The sequence below is a fragment of the Schistocerca piceifrons genome, chromosome 1, assembly GCF_021461385.2.
Source record: "Schistocerca piceifrons isolate TAMUIC-IGC-003096 chromosome 1, iqSchPice1.1, whole genome shotgun sequence".
In the NCBI taxonomy this organism is placed as follows: domain Eukaryota; kingdom Metazoa; phylum Arthropoda; class Insecta; order Orthoptera; family Acrididae; genus Schistocerca; species Schistocerca piceifrons.
Genome location: NC_060138.1, coordinates 518,716,251 through 518,737,720, shown reverse-complemented (window position 1 = coordinate 518,737,720; position 21,470 = coordinate 518,716,251). Strand labels below are relative to the sequence as shown.

The 21,470-nt window shown below is 42.5% G+C and overlaps 1 protein-coding gene across 1 annotated transcript in view; it reads right to left on the bottom strand.

The window, feature by feature from the left end:
* LOC124744807 (odorant receptor Or1-like) overlaps positions 1–20,648 on the bottom strand; it is a 45,539-nt gene extending 24,891 nt beyond the window's left edge. The window contains exons 1-4 of the mRNA XM_047248931.1: positions 20,593–20,648; positions 19,124–19,382; positions 10,987–11,136; positions 3,536–3,999 (exon numbers count right to left, since the gene is read on the bottom strand). Coding sequence (XP_047104887.1) covers positions 3,536–3,999; positions 10,987–11,136; positions 19,124–19,382; positions 20,593–20,648 — 929 coding nt within the window. The remainder of the gene's footprint in view (positions 1–3,535; positions 4,000–10,986; positions 11,137–19,123; positions 19,383–20,592) is intronic.
* Positions 20,649–21,470: the final 822 nt, after the last annotated feature.

The window sequence follows — 21,470 nt, the reverse complement described above, 5'->3', positions numbered from 1 at the left end:
CAGTGTTGGCTGTTTTAAGTATCTTGTGTAGTGTGTTCTTTGTTTAGTTTGCCACACGGATTCCTTGTCTGTTCATAATTTTTTTCTTCTTTGGGCTATTTAGTTGCCAAAAGTCAGAATCTACAATGTTTTCCTGTTTTCCATCTTGTGTATTTTGTGTGTGCCAACGCCACTGCCGCAGTGTAAACCGTCAGATCACCGAAGATAAGCGCTGTCGGGTTAGTCTAGCACTTGGATGGGAGACCATCCGGTATGATGAGAGCTGTTGGCAAGCGGGGTGCACTCAGCCCTTGTGAGACAAACTGAGGAGCTACATGATTGAGAAGTAGCGGCTCCGGTCTCGTAATTTGACATTGGGCAAGGAGGGCGGTGTGCTGGCCACATGTCCCTCCATATCCTCATCCAGTAACACCTATGGATTGAGGTTGACACGGCGCCCGGTCGGTACCTTTCGGCCTTGATGGCCTGTTCGGGCGGAGTTTAGTGTAGTTTTAGTATTTCTTGTGTGCTCTGCTGTATGATTATCACTGATGTGTTATGCTGTATCGGTTGTGTTTCCGTTTTTTGGTTTAATTTATTTACTGCGTTTAATTTGTAACGATTTTCTGTGGTAATCTGTCTAGCTACGTTTATCTATTGGTATTCTGTTCAGTCTGTGTAGGAGGTACCTAAAGCTGACTCGTTTGTGAGCTATGGGATATTTAGAACAGTTGTTTATTATTTTGTGGGTTGATGACTGTTTTCTGTATACCGAGAATATGTACTAGTGTTTAACAGATTGTTTCCCAAGAAAACAATAAAATATATTCTTAATATGACATAAAAATCTGGATTAAAAGAGGAATCAGTAATGTGCAATTAGCAGGAAATTTTTTAGAATGGTTAGTTCAAGAAAGAAATAGTAGTGAATACATATGGCAATGAACAATGTGCTGTCTTAAGAAAACATATTAAAAATCTTGGTATTCAACATGAATTTTGTCATCTTCAGCTTCATTGCCAGATCGCAAAGAGAATCTGACCTGTCTCTTCGTATTTGATATATCAAGGACTTCGTGAAATAGCGAGCCGATAGGTACTTTGCCGCCGGCAAGAGTCGGTCGTCCCGCCAATGACTGATTTTGCAGCTACTACAGCTTCCATCCAGAATACGACAGTGAGACTGAGCCGCAACTGAGAGTTAATGTATAAAGGAGCGAAAGCAATTTTATAACACTTCCGTCATTTCATGTTTCACTTTGAAGACTTGCATTTCAAATCAGTGAACAATCTTCTTACAACTCCAACCACAGGCGTGACGTGTTCCCTTCTGTTTTCAGTTAACATCATGATAATCACTGGACACTTTGCAACTGCAATTAATTCACTTAAATGACTATAAGCATCTTTCCCTCAACCCCCAGTGTTACATAAGCCAAAGCCTTATTATTGTTAACGTTGGCACCGTTTGTCTTCTTTTTGTTGATAATTTTGTCGTAAAAGTAAAGTAGTTGTGATTCATGTCTCATTTAATAGTAACAAGTTTCCTCGTTCATAATTTTGGAGGCTACCGTAATCTTAAGACATACTGCAGCTTACAGTTCAATTAAACCTGGTAATCATTGAAACTGATTTACAGCAAAGGGACTGTCACTGAAATTAGATAAAACACGATACATGAAATTATGTCTGGCATAAGAACCGACGATATCGCCATAAGTAATGCATTAGGTAAATTAATAAATGAAACAGACTATTCTAATTTCTTGGAGATTTATGTTGCTAAGAACTTAAACGTGAAGTCTGATGTTAGAGGTCCTCTTAAATTTTCAAGTAGTGCATCGATTGAGTTATGGGTAGTCTCATTAATTGCAGTCAAGAAGCTGGACTTTTCATTTTATTTTATTTTATTTGCCGTTTTCGTTCCACCTTGTAACTCATCCCCTTTTTCACCAACTACAGTAATACGCCACGAATGAAGAACTCTTTTTCTTACAGTAAATTAGTTATCACATCACATCTTGGGATAACTTGTTACTTATGAAGAATGTGTTTGTTGCACTGAGGCGTGCAAAAAGGATAATATTTGGTGCCGCTTTACGACTTCCTGTGCGCAACTGTTTAAACATTTGAGACTGCTGACAACGGCTTCAGATTGCATTTACTGTATTCCATAGATTACAGTAAACAATCCTAAAGAGTTAAAGAAACCAAGAAGCTCATAACTGTAATACTAGAAGAATAAAAAAGTTAGTATATCTGTATTTCAGCCATAATGTATACAGATATGAGTGGTATTTAGTGATTAAAATATTTGACCTCTTACCCAGGGATTTAAAGAATTTAAGAAATCATAAAATTATCTTCATATTCGTACTGAAATCAGAAATACTTCACAGTTCTTTTCAAACCATGCAAGAATATCTGAATGTGGTATAGTGATATAGGAACGTGTATTTAAACGAAGGAGAGACAGATGGACTATTAAGTGTAAATTAATCAAGGTATGTGAGAAAGAAAATAATTGAGAGAAGGGGATAGAGAGAACGTGAATACAGTCCACTAACAGTCACTGTGTGCGTGTAAAACACACCTTAAAAATTAAGTAATTGATCAAATATTGCCTTCTTGTTTATTGAAAAAAGCGCACTCTAATTGTAAAACTGACTCGGTCTAGTTGATGACCAGAAGCCGCGATTATGATCCATTGAACATGCAGATATGCAGCTAACTCAGTGACTAACTGCATTTCCAATCATCAGAGTACGATTTGTTAAAGTTCTCTTTGTATATCCCAGTATTCATAACATGAGATGAACCCATAAGTTTACGTACACTGGACTATAAGTACCCCTTCTGTCTTTACTCTTGTCTGTTATATAGACCAACTGGAGAATTGTATTATAACTAAAAACTGTAATCAATAAACGTTGTATCTATAGAGGAGAGTAATGGTGTTCAAAAATTGCCTTTTTTCAATACATTGAAGGTGTACAACACTATCAGCAAAATTTACCATTTTGGCTTATTAATTAGTTAGTTAGAAGTTTAATACTGTACTAATATTAAATCACTACTGCCCATACCCTGCAGGCAATGTAGAGTGAAATCCATTGCCAAACTTGTTTGTCCCTATAGAAGCAGGTCGGCACATCTTCGGACGTAATTACCTAATCAAATGATTACGGATACATCTCTCTCCTAGGTATTTATAGGACGGTGAGGGTGTTGTAAATAAGGCGTTCGTTACCGTATGTACCAAATATGGATACAACATATTCGAAGTTAGTTGGCGATCATGTACATCACATATCGTTAGCAAAATGTTTCCCACATACATAAATACATGTGAATTTTATCCATAGTGGATGCTGTCGAACTCCGTGAGTGTTTCTTTATGGGGTTGTAGAAAAATATCCGCTACCAGTCACAATAATAAATATATGTAAGCTAATATAGTGCCGTTTTCTGAATATTTTGTTCATTATACTGCCAGGTGCGTCATTTTAACGCCTTAAGAACAGTCAGATGTGTTCAGTTGTATTTTGATGCTAACCTGAGAATTGCCTGGTGATGAAGAGCATTCTTCACTAGCTTAGAGAACATTTCATCTGAAGCGGTGTCTGAGGATTCGTCTACAGGTGGAGTTGAGTGACAAACACCGGTTGCCATCAACGACCGCTCGCTCCTGACTCCATATAGATAATCATGCGGCGCTGTATCCTTCAGATGGAAATTATGCATTGTTGAAATGCTTTGATCTAAGACTTCTATCTCGGCGGCAACGAACATCATGAGGCGAACAAAGAAAACATCCAGACACAGCGTGGCCTCCGCCGTTATCGTCAGACAGGTGGCTTGGATGATGAACAGCAGTTCATACGTCGGCGACGCGTGTGTGTCTGCAGGTAGCCAGAGTGGCAGCGGCAGCTGACGCTGGTCCTGCTGACCAGCTGTCAGGGCGCCATTGGAAAGCAGCGGAGATGCCACCCAACACATCAGCGCAGGTACAGTCATCACCTGCAAAGTAGGATAAACGTCACAGGCCTTATCTTCTGTTACTATTCTGTTGTTAGGAATGAATGAATATAAATAGCCGCCCGGGTTGACCGAGCGGTTCTAGGTACTTAAGTCTGGAACCGCGCGACCGCTACGGTCGCAGGTTCGAATCTTGCCTCGCATATGGATGTGTGTGATGTCCTTAGGTTAGTTAGGTTTAAGTAGTTCTAGGGGACTGATGACCTTAGCTGTTAAGTCCCATAGTGCTCAGAGCCATTTTTTTTTAATATATACAACAAGTTGTGCACCGGTAAATATTTTGGAACTAACATGGTTGCAATACGGTTTTAATTAATGAAGTAGTATCGTTTCGAATCTGTTCATCTGATTGTTACACTGATATTCCAAAGCAGAAACCGCAGTTCTTTTTCTTATGAAAGCAGATTTCTGTTCTGAAAGATTTACATATCTTTTTGTGGACACTCACTAGCGCAGAATTACACTTTACGGTGAAGGAAATTACCCACCAACAATTACTAAGTTTCCAGATGGAGGAGCCAAGTCGAAAGTACTGTATCATAAGGCGCTGGGCGTTAGCAACTCTATATCGCAATAAAAGAAGCTACAGAGCGGTTCAACATGTTGCCATGAATAAGGTTGGAGGATGCTTTTGGGTCTTTTTAATCATATTAAGGGATGATATGAATTACATACTCAACGAACATTACAATGCATTTTGTGCAAACAGCGTTATCTTTGCAACTAATGTTTGCGGAGGAAAGGCAATAACCAGAGAGGGTATGGCGATCTCTACTTTCGAACAGATATCGCAAGCCGAATGGCACATATGAACACTACTGTTACCTTTGTATCGCTTTCTTTTATTTGCGCCATTTTGTCTTCTGGAAAAGGACGGTGAGTCTCAATAATATCGCACGTGACTTTAGGAAAAGTTTGAGCGGTGCCGCGAATATTGAAGAAAAATTAACTTCGATGGAGAACACCACTCGAACTATCTTTAAGAACTACAAGGCTTCCCCCGTTATTTGTGTAGAGACGTGTGCATACCGTAGGTTTTCAAGAGGACAGGACGTGCATTAGAAATAAGTGCCACCATCTCCTGAAGCAGCCTCATAGGCAGAGAACAGTTAACTGGGCTACAGAGCTGATTTCTTGGAAGGGATCAGACCGCTAAAAGTATTCTCTATGATTTCTTATCTGATACTGAGAATAAAGAAAGCACTTCATGGCTATTCAAAGAAGAAATATGTCTACGTACTCTACGAAAGTTATTTGATGTAGTGCAACGGCCAGATTGTGCTGCTGTCCGCAGTCTCTACCCGGGAACTAGGTGTCTGCGTTGTCTTCATCATTTCATCATCAGCATCATGTGTGACAGTGGCAAAATTGGACTGAGAAAAAATTGTGACTTTCTATGGGCGCTGATGACAGCGCAGTTGAGCGACCCACAAATCCAGCATCACGATCAGAGTGTGCTGTCATCTCAGGTGCTTGCAGGTCCTGAGTCAAAACACATCAGAACGGTTTCTGAAACTGGCAAATACTACGATAGACCACATGCTATTAGGGGATATAATGGTCTTGCGTGACCAAACACTACGGTCAGTACTCCAGGTACTTACAATAAGTGTCTCATTTAACTCTGGAGAAAGACTCAGTACTAAGAAGCAGGGATTGTATGGAGTTTCAAGAGCAGTACCACATACGTTTTTAATTATTTTCTATGTGTTCTAGAGTCTGTGCGAAGTAATGTATTTTCGTTTCTCACTAATACGTGAGTAAACGTTTTGTGCAGATTTTGATGAACATAACGATTACGTACGTGACAGACCGATATGCGACCCACCTTGTGAGTAACAAAAAGTTATTTGCAAAACATGCAAATCGGCGCCAGTGAACAAGTTAACTGGGTTGTAATATTGTTTAGTTCCGGTACCTTGAGAAAATCAAAATTTTTCTCGTGTGAGGTTTCGAAAAATTCGTTATTTATCTGCTTTAAAACACCTAGTTTTACAGGATTTGCAAAGTATCTTCTTTCTGAACGACTCAACCTACGTCTGTTATCTAACGGTTATCACATTCTACGGAACCCATTGTTGTCATGCCTGACATATTTATTTTATTTTACTGACAAGCTGTTCTTTTTCTCGCCACAGTTGCTACGTAATGTAAGTGAGGGCATCATCATTCTTTGAATTGTGTAAACTTTATTCAATGTTTCATTGTATTTCAGTTGGTGAATCGTGTTTTCTGAGGCGCCCATGGGTGACCAGTCCAACATTTGCATAAATGAGCATGTAACGTCAGCTATAAAACCGCATTACACAGGTCGCTGTACCAGTCAAAGATTGTTAATCTATCGTTAATCCTTGTCTGGTTCACCTCTCCGGCTGGCGACGTGGCGCACTGCGTGTTCAGCTATACAGTAGTGGCAATCAGTATAAATGCAGGGTTCCACGAAAATAATACTACAGTATCTGAAGCATACACGTAACGAATTTACTATGAAAATGAAATTTCGTGTGGCGACGGCCTCCCGGTGGGTTCACCGGATCGCCTGGAGCAAGTCTTTTGAGATGACGCCACTTCGGCGACTTGCACGTCGATGAGGATGAAATGAGGATGAAGAAGACGACAGAACCACCCAGTCCCTGAACGGAGAAAAATCTCCTACCCAGCCGGGAACCGAATCCGACATATGTCGTTATGCTCGATTACATACTACTGCATATACACACATCAAAAAAGGTTTACATCACCTCGCTTCCGAGAGCTCCAGAACGTGTACGAAAATTGGAATAGAAATCAACATAAACATCATGTCCGCAGTTTTCCTTGTTCATGAAAACCACACATTGTATGTTGTACAACCATACAGCGAGACCTACAGAGTTGATGGTAAAGACTGCTGTACACACTGGTACATCTAATACACAGCAGCACGTCCTCTTGCGTTGGTGCATGCCTGTACTCGTCGTGGCATACTATCCACAAGCTCATCAATGCACTGTTGGTCCAAATCGTCCCATCCTCAGCGGTGATTCGGCGTGGATCCCGCAGTGGTTGTCGGATCACGTCGTCCATAAACAACCCTATTGAATCTATACCAGGCATGTTCGATAAGATTCATGTCTGGAGAACACTCTAGTCGAGCGATGTCGTTATCCTGGAAGAATTCATTCACAAAATGTGCACGATGGGAACGCGAATTGTCGACCACGAAGACGAATGCCTCGACAATATGCTGTCAATATGGTTGCACTATCGGTCGGAGGATGGCATTCACATATCGTACAGCCATTACGGCGCCCTCCATTGCAACCAGCGGCATACGTCGGTCCCACATAATGCCTCCCCGAAACATCACGGTACCTCCACCTTGCGGTTCTCGCTGGACAGTGTGTCCAAGGCGTTCAGTCTGACCGGGTTGCCTCCAACACGTCTCCGACGACTGTCTGAGGGCATATGCGACATTTATCGGTGAAGAGAACTTGATGCCAATCTTGTGCGGTCCATTTGGCATGTTTTTGGGCCCATCTGTACGGCCCTGCATGGTGTGTTTGCAAAGATGGTCCTCGACATGGACGTCGGGAGTGAAGTTGCAGCCTATTGGGTACAGTTTGAGTCGCAACACGACGTCCTGTGGCTGAACGAAAACCATTATTCAACATGGTTGCGTTGCTGTCAGGGTTCCACAGAGGCATAATCGGTAGGTAGCGGTCATCCACTGCAGCAGTAGCCCTTGGGCTGGCCGGCCGGTGTGGCCGGGCGGTTCTAGGCGCTACAGTCCGAAACCGCGCTGCTGCTACGGTCGCAGGTTCGAATCCTGCCTCTGGAATGGCTGTGTGTGATGTCCTTAGGTTAGTTAGGTTTAAGTAGTTATAAGTTCTAGGGGACTGTAGACCCATAGTGCTCAGAACCATTTTGAACCCTTGGGCGGCCTGAGCGAGGTATGTAACCGACTGTTCTTGTTTCTCTGTATCTCCTCTACGTCCGAACAACATCGCTTTGGTTCACTCCGAGACGCCTGGACACTTCCCTTGTTGAGAACCCTTCGTGGCACAAAGTAACAACGCGGACGCGCTAGAACAGCGGTATTGACCGGCTAGGCATGCTTGAACTACAGGAAACAGGAGGCGTTGTACCTCCTTCCTGATGGAATGACTGGAACTGATCGGCTGTCGTACCCTCTCCGTCTAATAGGCGTTGCTCATGCATGGTTGTTTACATTGGGTTTAGTGACATATCTGAACAGTCAATGGGACTATGTCTGTGATACAATATCCACAGTCAACGTCTGTCTTCAGGAGTTCAGGGACTCGAGGTAATGTAAAACGTTTTTAGATGGGTGTACGTTGTGAACAATTATTCCTAACGATAATGTTAGTTTCCCGACAAATATCCATTCCTTTATTCTGATTTCCACTACAGCAGAAGATTAATTTAGTGCTTTGTATTTAACTTTCAGATTATGCGTTTTTCTATATCTAAGAAAGGGGTTTTATATTTTTAAGTTAGAATTTTTATTTACGGTTTAGCAGTTCGTAACTTACTGCCTCGCATATGCACTCCAGTACCATTTCTTTAAGGCTGAGTTTTCTCAATTTATGTAATGGAGAAGTCTATACTATAGAAATAAAGTTTCCTCTGGAACTTGCCTAGCACTCAGGTTCAGTTTTCTCAGTTTCTGTAATGTAGAGTGTTATAGCAATAATGTTTCCTCCGCAGGCTGCCTAGCACACCATTCGAATGTCATACCCAGCTTACAAACCTGTTACATGTTTGCCACCTCGCGTCAGTTCCGTTAACTGGGCTCTGACGGCAGTCACGGAAGTCAAAACCTGTTAGTAAACAAAGCAAACACAGCAAGACAGATTTTGGATGTATCATGTTACTGGTTCAAAAAATGGCTCTGAGCACTATGGGACTTAACATCTTAGGTCATCAGTCCCCTAGAACTTAGAACTACTTAAACCTAACTAACCTAAGGACATCACACACATCCATGCCAGAGGCAGGATTCGAACCGACCGTAACAGTCCCGCTGTTCCGGACTGTAGCGCCTAGAACCGCACGGCCACCGCGGCCGGCCTATCATGTTACTATCATAACGTTATACCAGACAGGGACGAATAGTCTAATCGACAGAAAAACCAATAATAATACGTAAAAATGTCTCTATCTCTACGGCGCAACTCTAGGACTACACATTTACGTGAACATCACTAATACGCTTCTCAAACTGAGACCTATAATTGTTTAGCAAATTCCCAGATTTACGATACTGACCGCTTATATGAGGACACTGAAACAAATTCCCAAACCGTTCTAGGTTCAGCAACTAAGTGCTCCATTCAGTACTATGTTTTAATGTATGTTGTAGATTCGTATGAGAATTTTCTATAAAAATGTGTAGCTGAAAATTTAGAGTCGCTTCAAACGTCTAAAGTCACACGAAAGATTTGTTACTGAGCTATTGTTTTCCAGATATTGTTAAAAAAGGAAATCTGATTAAGGCCTACTGCAAATCATCTTTCTGGGTTACTTCATGTTATCCATATGTTTCACTCCAAAAAAGGGCATTTTGCACTTTTTCAGTATGTTTCGTATTCCAGTAGTTTGACGTCTTATAACGTTCTGCAACTGCAAAACTCTGGTCAGGAGATACTGAGCGATCCCTGAACTAATTTCAAAACTAAGATCTGAATATCTGCGTAATTCGAATTTGACGAAGCTGAATCTCAGCCTTATGATCGCAGGTAACAGAAGAGGCCTTTGCCCAAGATCGTAGTTCGAGTGTGTGCTACAAAACGAACGCGTCCGCAGCTCATGGTCTAGTGGCTAGCGTTGCTGCCTCCGGACCACAGGGTCCCGGGTTCGATTCCCAGCCGGGTTGGAGATTTTCACTGCCCGGGGAGTGGGTGTTTGTGTTGTCCTCATCATCACCATCATTCGTGACAGTCACTAAATTGGGTTGCGTAAAAATTAGACTGTGAAAAAATTGGGACTTTCTACGGGCACTGATGACCGCGCTTGAGCGTCCTACAAATCAGAAATCGTCATCATAATCAAACGCCATTTGAAGTCCGTAACTGGCATAAGGTCAGGATTCGGATGCCGTGCAACACATTTACATCGCGTTGGAATTCTACATTTTGGAAACTGTAATTACTATTATTATTATTACTACAAGGTTAATTAATGAGCCTATCTATTCAGGGCCTCCTTCTCGCGTATCCCGAAATGGAGCACTATTCAATTGACGAGGTCATTCCAAGAACGTCGTGGTCTCCTGTTATGTCAGACAGGTGATATAAGGTCTAAGGTCTAAGCCGGAGCCGCGACTGCGTGGAGAAGTAACTGATAGATGTAGGTAACTGTCGCAAATAAAGAATTTTTGATTTTCACAGTGGTTTCCATTTCGCGACCGATTGAAATTTACTTCCCGAATAGTTCTCGTGAATACGAGTGCGTAATATGAACATATTATTTTTATACTTTCGCTGGTACATGTGCTCAACGTTGTAGCCTGTTAGAGATATTTGCGTAATTGGATGTAATGTCTTTATACATTAGTTAAACAATAGCAAATACTGGCTGCTAGAGTGATGTGCGAGGCTGCCTTTTAAAATGAGTAAGAATAACAGTCTGAAGAAGAACGACAGCAGTTACAGGAAAGAACTGCCAGGAACCAAATACCCTAAAATTTGTATTACATCCACACGAAGGATAAAATTACGTTGCAAACTGGTTTTCGCGGTACTTGTAGCAAAAGCCATTGAAAGCATCAGGTGATACTGTTTTCTTGTTAACGGTATTGACATAATAGTTTAAAAGGATTCCATACTAGCCATTTTCAGGTAGCAAACAAACAGCGAAGTTTTGTATGACTTAAATATAAAAATAAAGTCAATAATATTATTTAAAAAGCGCTACAAAGCAAGAATAATTTACATAAGATGCCGAAGAGCAAAGAAAAACACGCACCTGGAAGTATCGGTGCAGCCTATCCACTATTCTTGTATAACGGTTGCGGATGCAATCACTGCTGTCGCCGCTGCCATACTGTCTCCTTGTATCGCTCAGTAGGCGAACCAGCTCGTGTAGAGTTCCCCCTTCTCCAATCAAAAGGGCAACCTGAAAGAAATGCAAGGAAGTTGCTAAACTCCGTCAGCCTGTTACACCATCACCTCAATTGCCTGCATACACGCTTGTAACAAAGTAAGCGGTGAAGGAGCTATTAACGAGGAAGAGGGCTTTATTCAGACACATTACCTAGCATATTCAGCTTTCTTGTATATTTACTAGTACATTAGCAAGTCAAGATTTAGAATTGCTATGTTAGTGAGACGTTATTGCGAAGACTGGCAACTAGCACAGGTTCCGTCCTCCCCAAGGGAATTTTTTCTTCGGCCATCAGGCTGGTTTAGTAGCAGCCGGCCGTGCGTTTCTGTCTTCAGCCTTCCTTTTGAGAGTAGAGTGGTATGGCTGATCCATCTGGTGCCATTCAAGATCTGTTTGATGTACTGTAGTCTCGATCCGTATGGAACGTATGGTTCCTGAAGAGGGGCAGCAGCCTTTTCAGTAGTTGCAAGGGCAACAGTCTGGATGATTGACTGATCTGGCGTTGTAACAATAACCAAAACGGCCTTGCTGTGCTGGTACTGCGAACGGCTGAAAGCAAGGGGAAACAACGGCCGTAATTTTTCCCGGGGGCATGCAGCTTTACTGTATGATTAAATGATGATGGCGTCCTCTTGGGTAAAATATTCCGGAGGTAAAATAGTCCCCCATTCGGATCCCCGGGCGAGGACTACTCAAGAGGATGTCGTTATCAGGAGAAGGATGTAGGTTGCAGTAGGTACTGGTAGATGAAAAACCTTGCACAGGATAGAGTAGCATGGAGAGCCGCATCAAACCTGTCTCAGGACTGAAGACCACAACAACAACAACAGTCTCGATCCGCGTTTTGCATTCTTCCTTTCTACTGTTGCTTCAGCTTAACTTCTGATGACGATCCTGTCTCAGCAGACGACCAACCCATGTGTCCCTTTAGTCTTCGATTACTTTCAGGAGATAAGGATTGTCTTCGTCCACTCTATGGAGCATGTCTTCGTTTGATATCTTGTCTATGTAGAAAATCTTGAACATTCTGTAGCAGCTTTACATCTTGAAGGATGTTATTTTATGTTTTTCTGCTTCTCCGGTTGTCAATGTTTCACATCCGTACAGCAGTACACTACAAACAAATGTCTCTTTGTGGTCTTCCCTGAGATGTTTATCGATGCTGCTGGATGTGAAAAGGCTCCTACTTTTGTTAAAAGCAGCTTTTGCCTACTAGATTCAGCTTATAATTTCCTTCCTATTAGTTCGTTTGTACAACAGATTAACCCAACCAGACAGCAACTTTCCCGATGAAACTCGGCTCTCCTAACAATTCTGCTACATACATTGTGGCACTATATCACGGTTAACCATACAGCTGAGTTGAGATGCTTACGTCCTGATATTAACTGCAAATAGGAAAAAAGTATCAGTAAGAATAAGACAAATGTAGAGCATAGTTTCAACAGCGTTGAAGCGATTGAAGTTACAGGTAAATATAGACTGAGTAATGCTGATAATAATAATGATAATAATAACTAAATAGTACACTACGAGAAGATTTTTACTTATCTTCCTAATTTTCTTGTGCGTCAGGAGATGTACTGGTGGTAATGTCCACAATCACCACCACATACATTTCCAATGAGAATTTATAGGTTGTTTATTTATTGTCAATTAATAAAACCACTCTTTCGAGATATACAAGCTCTGTTGATACTATTCGTTGTAATAACAAGAGATTTTCATCAGCCTTGTCATTTAGTGTCTTACTAAGTGTCTACGGTTTCAATTCATCGTTTGAGTAAATTTTCGAAAATAGCGCTTGCTAATTTAGTGTGGTATTCCAGTATTTTCGACTTTGGCGGCAAATGTCTATGACGGGAGCGCTGGTAACAAATACATTTCTTCTTGTATAAGCTGACAATTGTTAACTGAGATAAGCCACTATACACAAATTCATGTTGAATTTATAATCATACATTTCTCTGTGAACTGTGTTTGTTATATGATAAAGTGTCTAATAACTACACCATCTTTTGTAAATATACTAACAACAAGAACAAGACATTCGTATTTGATTAGTTTTGTGCCGTAGAATGACTATATGACAATACACAGATGATGAGAATGACGGAACCTTATATTATCAGTGGTCTTGAGCTTCAGTTTGGTATGAATCTCTTACGTGCCGATGTAGCGTCTCCAAACGTCTCCAAATGTCGTTATATAGCACCAGAGAACGTCTGTATACCTTCCTTATTAATCAATCTTTACGCAGGTAGTATTTGACAGCATGAAGCGTGAGACGTTTGTCCGTTTGCCCAGTCAGCAACGTATGCTACCGGTTTTCGGTCACCATAACTGCAATTGACAGGTATTCTCCCATTAATGTAGTATCATCACTCCTCCAGAAGCACTACACTTCGCTACTCAGCAATCCAGAGGCGGAGTTTACTTGCCTATTGCACTGTGGGGCGTTCCTGAATACCGCTGCATGGTACAATGTTTGTTCCGCAACGTCGATACTGTGTTCCAAGATGATGCGGCCCCTTTCCACACAGTCCAGTACTGGTTTCATGAGGACGAGGATGAGTTGTCGCCACTCTCCTGGCCACAAAAGTCACCAGATTGCAATATTATCGAGCAATTCTGATCTACTGTGGAGAGAAGGGATCGTGATCGCACTACACCTTCGATATCATTACATAAACTTGCTACTGTTTTACAGGAAAAATAATACAAGATTCCAAAGAAAACCGTACAAGACATGAAATTATCCATTCCGAGAAGGTTGGAAACTGCTTTGAATCACGACCGATTTCCGCCGCTCTGTTACGCAAACTAATTTGTTGTGTCCACCGCCTGTGTACAGTACTCTAGACATCTACATACTTACTCTGCAAATCACACTTAACTGCCTGGCAGAGAGTTCGTTGAACCACCTTCACAATAGTTCTCTATGTTGTTCCTCTGTTGAACAGCGCGCAAAAGAAAAAAGAACACCTATGCGTGCGAGCGGTGATCTCCCTTATTTTATTATCATGGTCTTTTCTCCCTATGTAGGGGACAGCAGAAAAAGATTCCCACAATTGGAGGAGAAAGTTAGTGAATGAAATTTAGTGACAAGATCCCGCCGCAGCAAGAGACACCTTTGTTTTAGTGATGTCCATCCGAAATCCTGCATCATGCTCGTGACACTCTCTCCCCTATTTCTCGATAATATAAAACGTTCGACCCTTGTCTGAACTTTCTCAATATACTCCGTTAACCCTATCTGGTAATTATCCCACATCGCGCAGCAGACAGATAAGCGTATTGTAGGCAGTCTCTTTAGTAGTTCTGTTACATTTTCCAAGCGTTCTGCCAAATACCTCAGTCTTTGGTTATCCTTCTCCACAATTTTTTTTATATGTTCTTTCCAATTCAAGTTGCTCGTAATTGCAATTCCTAGATATTTACGGCTTTTAGATTTGATTGCTGTATCATGTGGCCAAAATTTAATGAATTCCTTTAACAATCGTGGGCATCACCTCACACGTTTCTTGATGCGAGGTGGTCGGAAATTCCCGTTACAAACTTCTAGGACATGTGGAGGGTAGTGAGTATATAGCATTTTGAATGGGAACCCATGTCCGGAAATGTACCGTTTCCCTTCTACGACAGTTTCAATGCAGATGATTATCTCATCCACACCCACGTGAGGAATGTACTTATGCGTGATCCAGTACAATTGTAGCAATCCATTTGAAAAGAATACTGACTCTTTCCGTTATTACTTACGCATTTACATTACAACTTACACCATATGGTTTACATTAGTCGACAACAACAAGAACCCAGCATCTACGGCACCAGCTGCAACGTACCGATGCATTACAACAGCGGCTCGACGTGGCGACCACCAACGTTGTTACGCACTTTGTACTTCCGTAGCATGTTCTGGTACACTCTCTCCTTCCCACCTGGTGTCTCTTCAATGTCTTGTGCAGGGGCCAGAACTCGTGCCAGCAGATCTTCCTCTGTCTCTACAGGTGTCTTACAAATTAGGCTCTTCATACGACCCCACAAGACGTAGCCCAGAGGGGTTAAATCCGGCGATCGTGGCGGCCACGCGGTTGGACCACCACGGCCTATCCATCTTTCACTATACCGTCTGTTGAGATGTCTCCGGACAGCCAGTGAAATGTGAGGTGGTGCTCCATCATGCTGTCGTAGAACGGAAACGATACGATTCCGGACATGGGTTTCTATTCAAAATGTTCTGCACTCACAACCCTCTACAAGTCCTAGACGTTTCTAACGGGAATTTCCGGCCACCCTGTATAGGGTAAATTGCCGATTTCCACACCAAGTAGATATCTTTCCTAATTCTATTTCAATTTGTTTTTACCTTCTGATGGCTTTAAAAGACGTTAAACAACAGTATCACCTACAAACAACATAAGACACATGCTGAGATGGTCTCCTAAATCGTTTATATAGAAAAAGAACAGCAGAGGACCTATAAAACGCCAGAAATCGCTGCTATTTTACTCGTTTACTTTCCATCAATTACTACAAACTGTGAACTCTCTGATAGAAAACCACAAATCAAGTTCCATAACTGAGACGATATTCCACAAGCACGCAATTTCACTACAAGCGTGTCAGGTACGGTGTCAAAATCCTTCTGGAAATCTCGAATACGGATCATTTTGAAATCCTTTGACGATAATAGTCAACACAGTGCGAGCTAGTTGTGTTCCATAAGAAAGATGGTTTGTTAATCCATGTTGACTATGCGTCAATAGACCATTCTCTTCGAGATCATTCATAATGTTCGAACACAATATATGTTCCAAGATCCAGCTGAATATGGATGTTAGCGACATGAGCCTATAATTTAATTGATTACTCATAGTACGTTTCTTGAATATTGGTGTTTCCCGAGAAGCTTTCCAGGCTTTGGGCAGGGATCTTTCTACAAGTGAGCAGTGATTGTTAAGCACGGGGCTATTTCATCAGCATATTCTGAAAGAAATCTGACTGGGATACAGTCTGTTCAGGAAGACTCGATTTTATTAAGAGATTTAAGTTGCTTCACTACTTCAAGGACATGTGCTTCTAAGTTACTCATATTGACATCTGTTCTTGATTCAAATTCCGTAATTTTTACTTCGTCTTCTTTGGTGAAGAAATTCCGGAGAGCTGTGTTTAGTAACCCTACTTTAGCAGCACTGTCATCGACATATTTCCATTGCCCTTGCGTGGAGAAGGCATTGATTGCGTCTTGCCGCTAGCATACTTTACATATGGCCGGGATCTCTTCTGATCTGCTGCCAGGTTTCGAGACAAAGTTTCATGGTGGAAACTATTATAAGCGTCCCGCATTGAAGTCCGTGCTAAATTTCGAGCTTCCGTAATATATCGTGATTCTTTTGGACTTTGCGTTCGTTTAAATTTAGCATGCGTTTTCCGTTGTTTCTGTAACAGTGCTCTGACCTGTTTTGTGTACCATAAGGGATCAGATCCTGCGTTTGTTAATTTATTAGGTATAAATGTCTCAGTTACTGTCGATAGTGTTTCTTTGAATTCAAGCTACATCTAGTCCACACTGAATTTATTACTTTGAAAGGAGTGGAGATTATCTCTCAGGAAGGGGTAAAGCGAATTTTTATTTGAATATATATGTTTCTCGTTTATTTTTGTAGGATTAAAGAGTTACGGTATTCAGCCTTGCTACGACACCTCTGTGATCATTAATCCCTGTATCTGTTTTGATGTTCGTTACTATCTCAGGATTATTTGTCGCCAAGAGGTCAAGTGTGTTTTCAAAACCGTTTGTTATTATAGTGGGCTCATGAACTAATTTCTCGAAATAATTTTCAGAGAATGCATTTAACACTATTTCGGATGATGTTTTATGCGTACGTTCGGGTTTAACATGTATTTTCGTCAACATATCGAGGATAAAGTTTTGTTTTAACCATTTAGCAAATGTATCATCTGAGTTAGGACGTGGATAGAAGGATCCAATTATAATTTTTTTCCGATTGATAAGAATGACCTCCTCCCACGCTAACACACAGCACTTCAATTTAGCTACTACTAACAGCAGCAAACACGCCACGGCCAACTGCTTTTAGCGAATCCATTTTGAAATCCGTTAGGTTCTTTGCAAAAATTTCGGCTGATCTTTTCCCGGCTTTGGCCAACTTTCACTGGCTATAACGATTTGACTATCAGTGCTTTCTGCTTGTGCGCGGAGCTCTGGTACTTCGCCAACACAGCTACGACAATTCACAACTGTTGTACCAATAGTTCCTGGATCCACGTTCATCCTACATTTGACCTGCATCCTTTGAGCCTGAAGCTCTTTTTGTGTTTCCCCGAGACTCTCTAACCTAAAAAACCGTCCCGTCCACGCCGTACAGTCCCCGCTATCCGTGTAACAGGCTCCTGTGTTTAATGGACTACTGACCTATCTAGCGGAACCTGAAATCCCACCGCCCTAAGGCCGAAGTCTAGAAATCGGCTACCTACTCTGTCGCAGAACCATGTGAACCTCTGATTCACACCTTCCACTAGACTCTGTAACAGAGCGGTTCGCAATCGGTCCTGTCGATTATGCAGCAAATTATGAGCTCTGCTTTCACCTTCAAGCAAGATTAGCAGCATTGATCACTTCAAGTATCTCAAAGCGACACACATCATTGCTACAACGTGCCCCACCACCTGTAGTTGGCTTCAGCCTATACTTTTCATGACATTCGGAAGGACCCGTTTTACATCTGGAATGACTCCAGCCAGTGTGCTCAAGGAGTGCACCACGGCGTTCTTCCCCTCCTTGGCAGCCATGTACTAAGGGTGCCCCATAGAACGCCTTACATCAACTACCACCAGTCCCACACTCTGTGACTGCCTGCAGGCAGAGAGGTTAAGTCACAGACGGCATCTGAAACTTGTTTATGAGACTAATTGGGGCGGCATTTCGTTTGGACCCCGAGCAATATCTTTCACAGCTGCCACATCCTGAGATAACCTGCCACTCGACCATGGGTGAGAGGTTAACCTAATTGCTAGCAGTAACTGAGATGGCCACTAGTGCGGACCGATCGGCGGAAACAGAGGTGCTGGGCGTCCGTCGAATCCCTACGGCTTCTGAAATGTCACAAAATCGGTTTCTTTCCTGTTGCTGCTGTTTCTCTGGGCTGCTGTCTGAGTATATTCTAGCAGTAACAAATGAACTACTGGTCACCAACGTATGGTATATTCGAATACATAACAGAAAACGTGAGCAATTTGTTTCTAAATGAGGGGTTACCCCTTTCTTCATCAAGCCTTCCATTTCATCGCTGCACAGGACCATCATATGTTCTCTGGTTCAGCATAAACAGCTGCATGGCCTGTAAGAGACTAAATATCATTGATAACCTCTTTTCATGACCCGGCTCTTTACATATGAATCTGTGAGAATGCTGATATTTCCTGTTATACAAGGGAGGTCGTCACTGAGACTGGGTGAACACCGTCGCTTTACCTACTAGTTAGGTTACTGTTGTTACACTCCCTCTAAGACTGAATTTATTCTGGTAATGCTTTCTGAGAGTTGCAGTTTTGTGTTACATTACATATGCCAGAGAATGACTTACACAATAAGCGTCATGACAGACTTAATCTTTCAGTTGGGCTTAAGCTGGTGGCTCATCTGGCAGAATAGCAATTGCGAACGTGAGAGGTTTGATTTATAACCCCAATTTGTGGCACATGAAATGCCTTTATAACTACTCCTTCGATCACGTTGTAATTCGATGACATACAGAGTATGTTAGAATAGCAACGCGATGGAATGGGAACGTAGTGTTCTGGTGAAGCCTCACCGATTACGCTCGTTCTCCACCACTCACTCTTACATGGAACAGCGGTAATTACCAGAACAACATTAAAATATAACCAATAATTCATTTCAGAAGTGTTCTCCTAGGCTAAATGTCTCTTTTTCCAGAGATATCATCCTATGAAACCTTGTATACCTCACCTTAATCACAGACCCGGAGCAAATAATAAACATGTAGCTGCAGAGCACCAATTCCTCTAGTTCTTCTGGAAAATCTGCACACAGTCTGAGAGCAGCTCCAGCAGGAACTACAGCGATCGAAGCCAGAGTTACAGACGCAATCAGAACTCCAGGCAAGTTCCCGCCGCCTTGCTGCGGCCTCCAAAGACCCAAAATACGCAGCACTAACGCCTCTGGACCCAGTAGTTGGCCAGAGGCACCTCTTCTATGTTCCATGTTTCTGCAAAGACGAAAGAAATTTTCATACGCAGAACGATAAAACGTAGTTGAATTTCAGCGACAAAAATGTTTTTCGTTCCTTATTACTTAAATGTGAGAGGCAGTCGTAATAAATCAGTTATTGCCATGACGTGGCGTTGGTCTTTCACTCCCCCTCCATTGTAATGTTGCTGTGAATGATAAACAAAGGAGTCCTGCTGTGAGAACAAATGGCACCCTAGACCACCATTCCTGGATTTTGCGCCGTATGTCGTGCGACAGTGCGGTTGGCATTCCACCATTGTCCCGGACATCTCTGGTCATCGGGGCTCATTTTGATGCGGGACTCATCACCGAAGATAATTCTACACCAATGAGATTACAACCAAAGACATCTCTGGAGACACCTTCAACAGCAGTCTTGGCTGCCATTTCTTTTCATAGCAGAACCCCTTTGGTTCACAACACCATTACAGCACAGCGATACGTTAACGATACTCTATACACCGTTTTGTTCCCCTTCTCGGCAAGTCATCCTGGGCTTATCTTTCAGCAAGATAATGCCCGTCCACACACTGCGAGACTTTCTACGACTTGTCTTCATGGCTGTCAAACCCGACCTTTGCCACCAAAATCATTGGATTTCTTCCGAACTGAAAAAGTGGGGAGAATTATGGAAAAGGCGCTCCAATCATCTCAGGATTTCAGCGATCTAACGCACCAATTGAACAGAATTTCGCATGATACCCCTCAAGACGATATCCAACACCTCTACAAATCAATCTAGAACTAAATAATTGCTTGCATAAGGATAAGAGGGGTGGACCAGTGCACAACTGACTTGCTCAATTTGTGAAATTCTTTCTTTTGAATCACCCAGCTTTTGTCAAACTGTAATTATTTATTTGTCTCCGCATGTACATCAGATCTACGGATTTCCATTCCATTTGGATATTTCCTTCGTGGTGTGTGATCTTGTCATTTTTATCACAGAGTATGTTGTAGCACCATCTTACCATCTCCCCTAGCTCCAGCCAGGCGTGCCAGCACCAATGAGATTACAACCAATCTGTCATTGTGAAAGCCTGTTGTCAAGCAGTGAGGCTACTGCGGTTGCCGCACTCTGCGCCCTGATATTTGGTGCCTTGACGCTGTGCGCGACTACTAGTGGCGGTTTCTCATAATAACTCCAAGGCGAGCAAGTAAAGTATTAGCCACGTATCTAACACTACCGGCTGTCAGCTCCTGCATACACTGTGAACGCCTGCACACCAGCCAGTGACCCCATGTGGAACTAGCTGCTGCCTCTAGTATCTGCTTGCCTATGAACCATGTCCAGCCCCAATGCTTCTGTGACTCGAACTGACGCCTGTCTATTGGTTCGAGAGCTTTCGAAATGTGCCTCCACGTGACCCACTTAGAGCTGCTGGCTAGTGCACACAGAAGTGATGCCTCTGTGCGCCTGACAGCATCAGATCTGACGTAGCTGCGCACTCGCTGAGGCGCTGGCTCCGCTCCCTTGCAGTGGCCACGATTATAGCTGCCTCATGATGGCGTGTACTTCACTAGGCCACTGCTGACGCCCAGGGTCGTGCTCATGCACTGGGACACTATCTACATCGCCTGTATCAATTCTGACAACTAAACGTTGTGACTGCTGCATTTATGATCCCACGGTGGCGGAGGAACTGTTTCTGTGTACCTGCTGGCCAGGAAACCATTCTGCAAAATCATCTACACATTTAACAATGACAGCAATGCTCGCTGTAACACTAGCTTCAGATAGAGTGGAAATTCGTCTGGAGACATGTTAATTCACATTATGAGTTGTGGAAACAAATCTGAGATCCCCCTCCCCATGAACCATAGACCTTGTCGTTGGTATGGAGGCTTGCGTGCCTCAGTCTGATAGATACCCGTACTGTAGGTGCAACCACAACGGAGAGGTATCTGTTGAGAGGACACACGAACGTGCAGTTCCTGAAGAGGGCAGTTGCCTTTTCAGTAAGTGCAGGGAAAACAGTCTGCATGAGTGACTGATCTGGCCTTAACATTAACCAAATCGGCTTTGCTGTGCTGGTACTGTGAATGGCTGAAAGCAAGGGGAAAC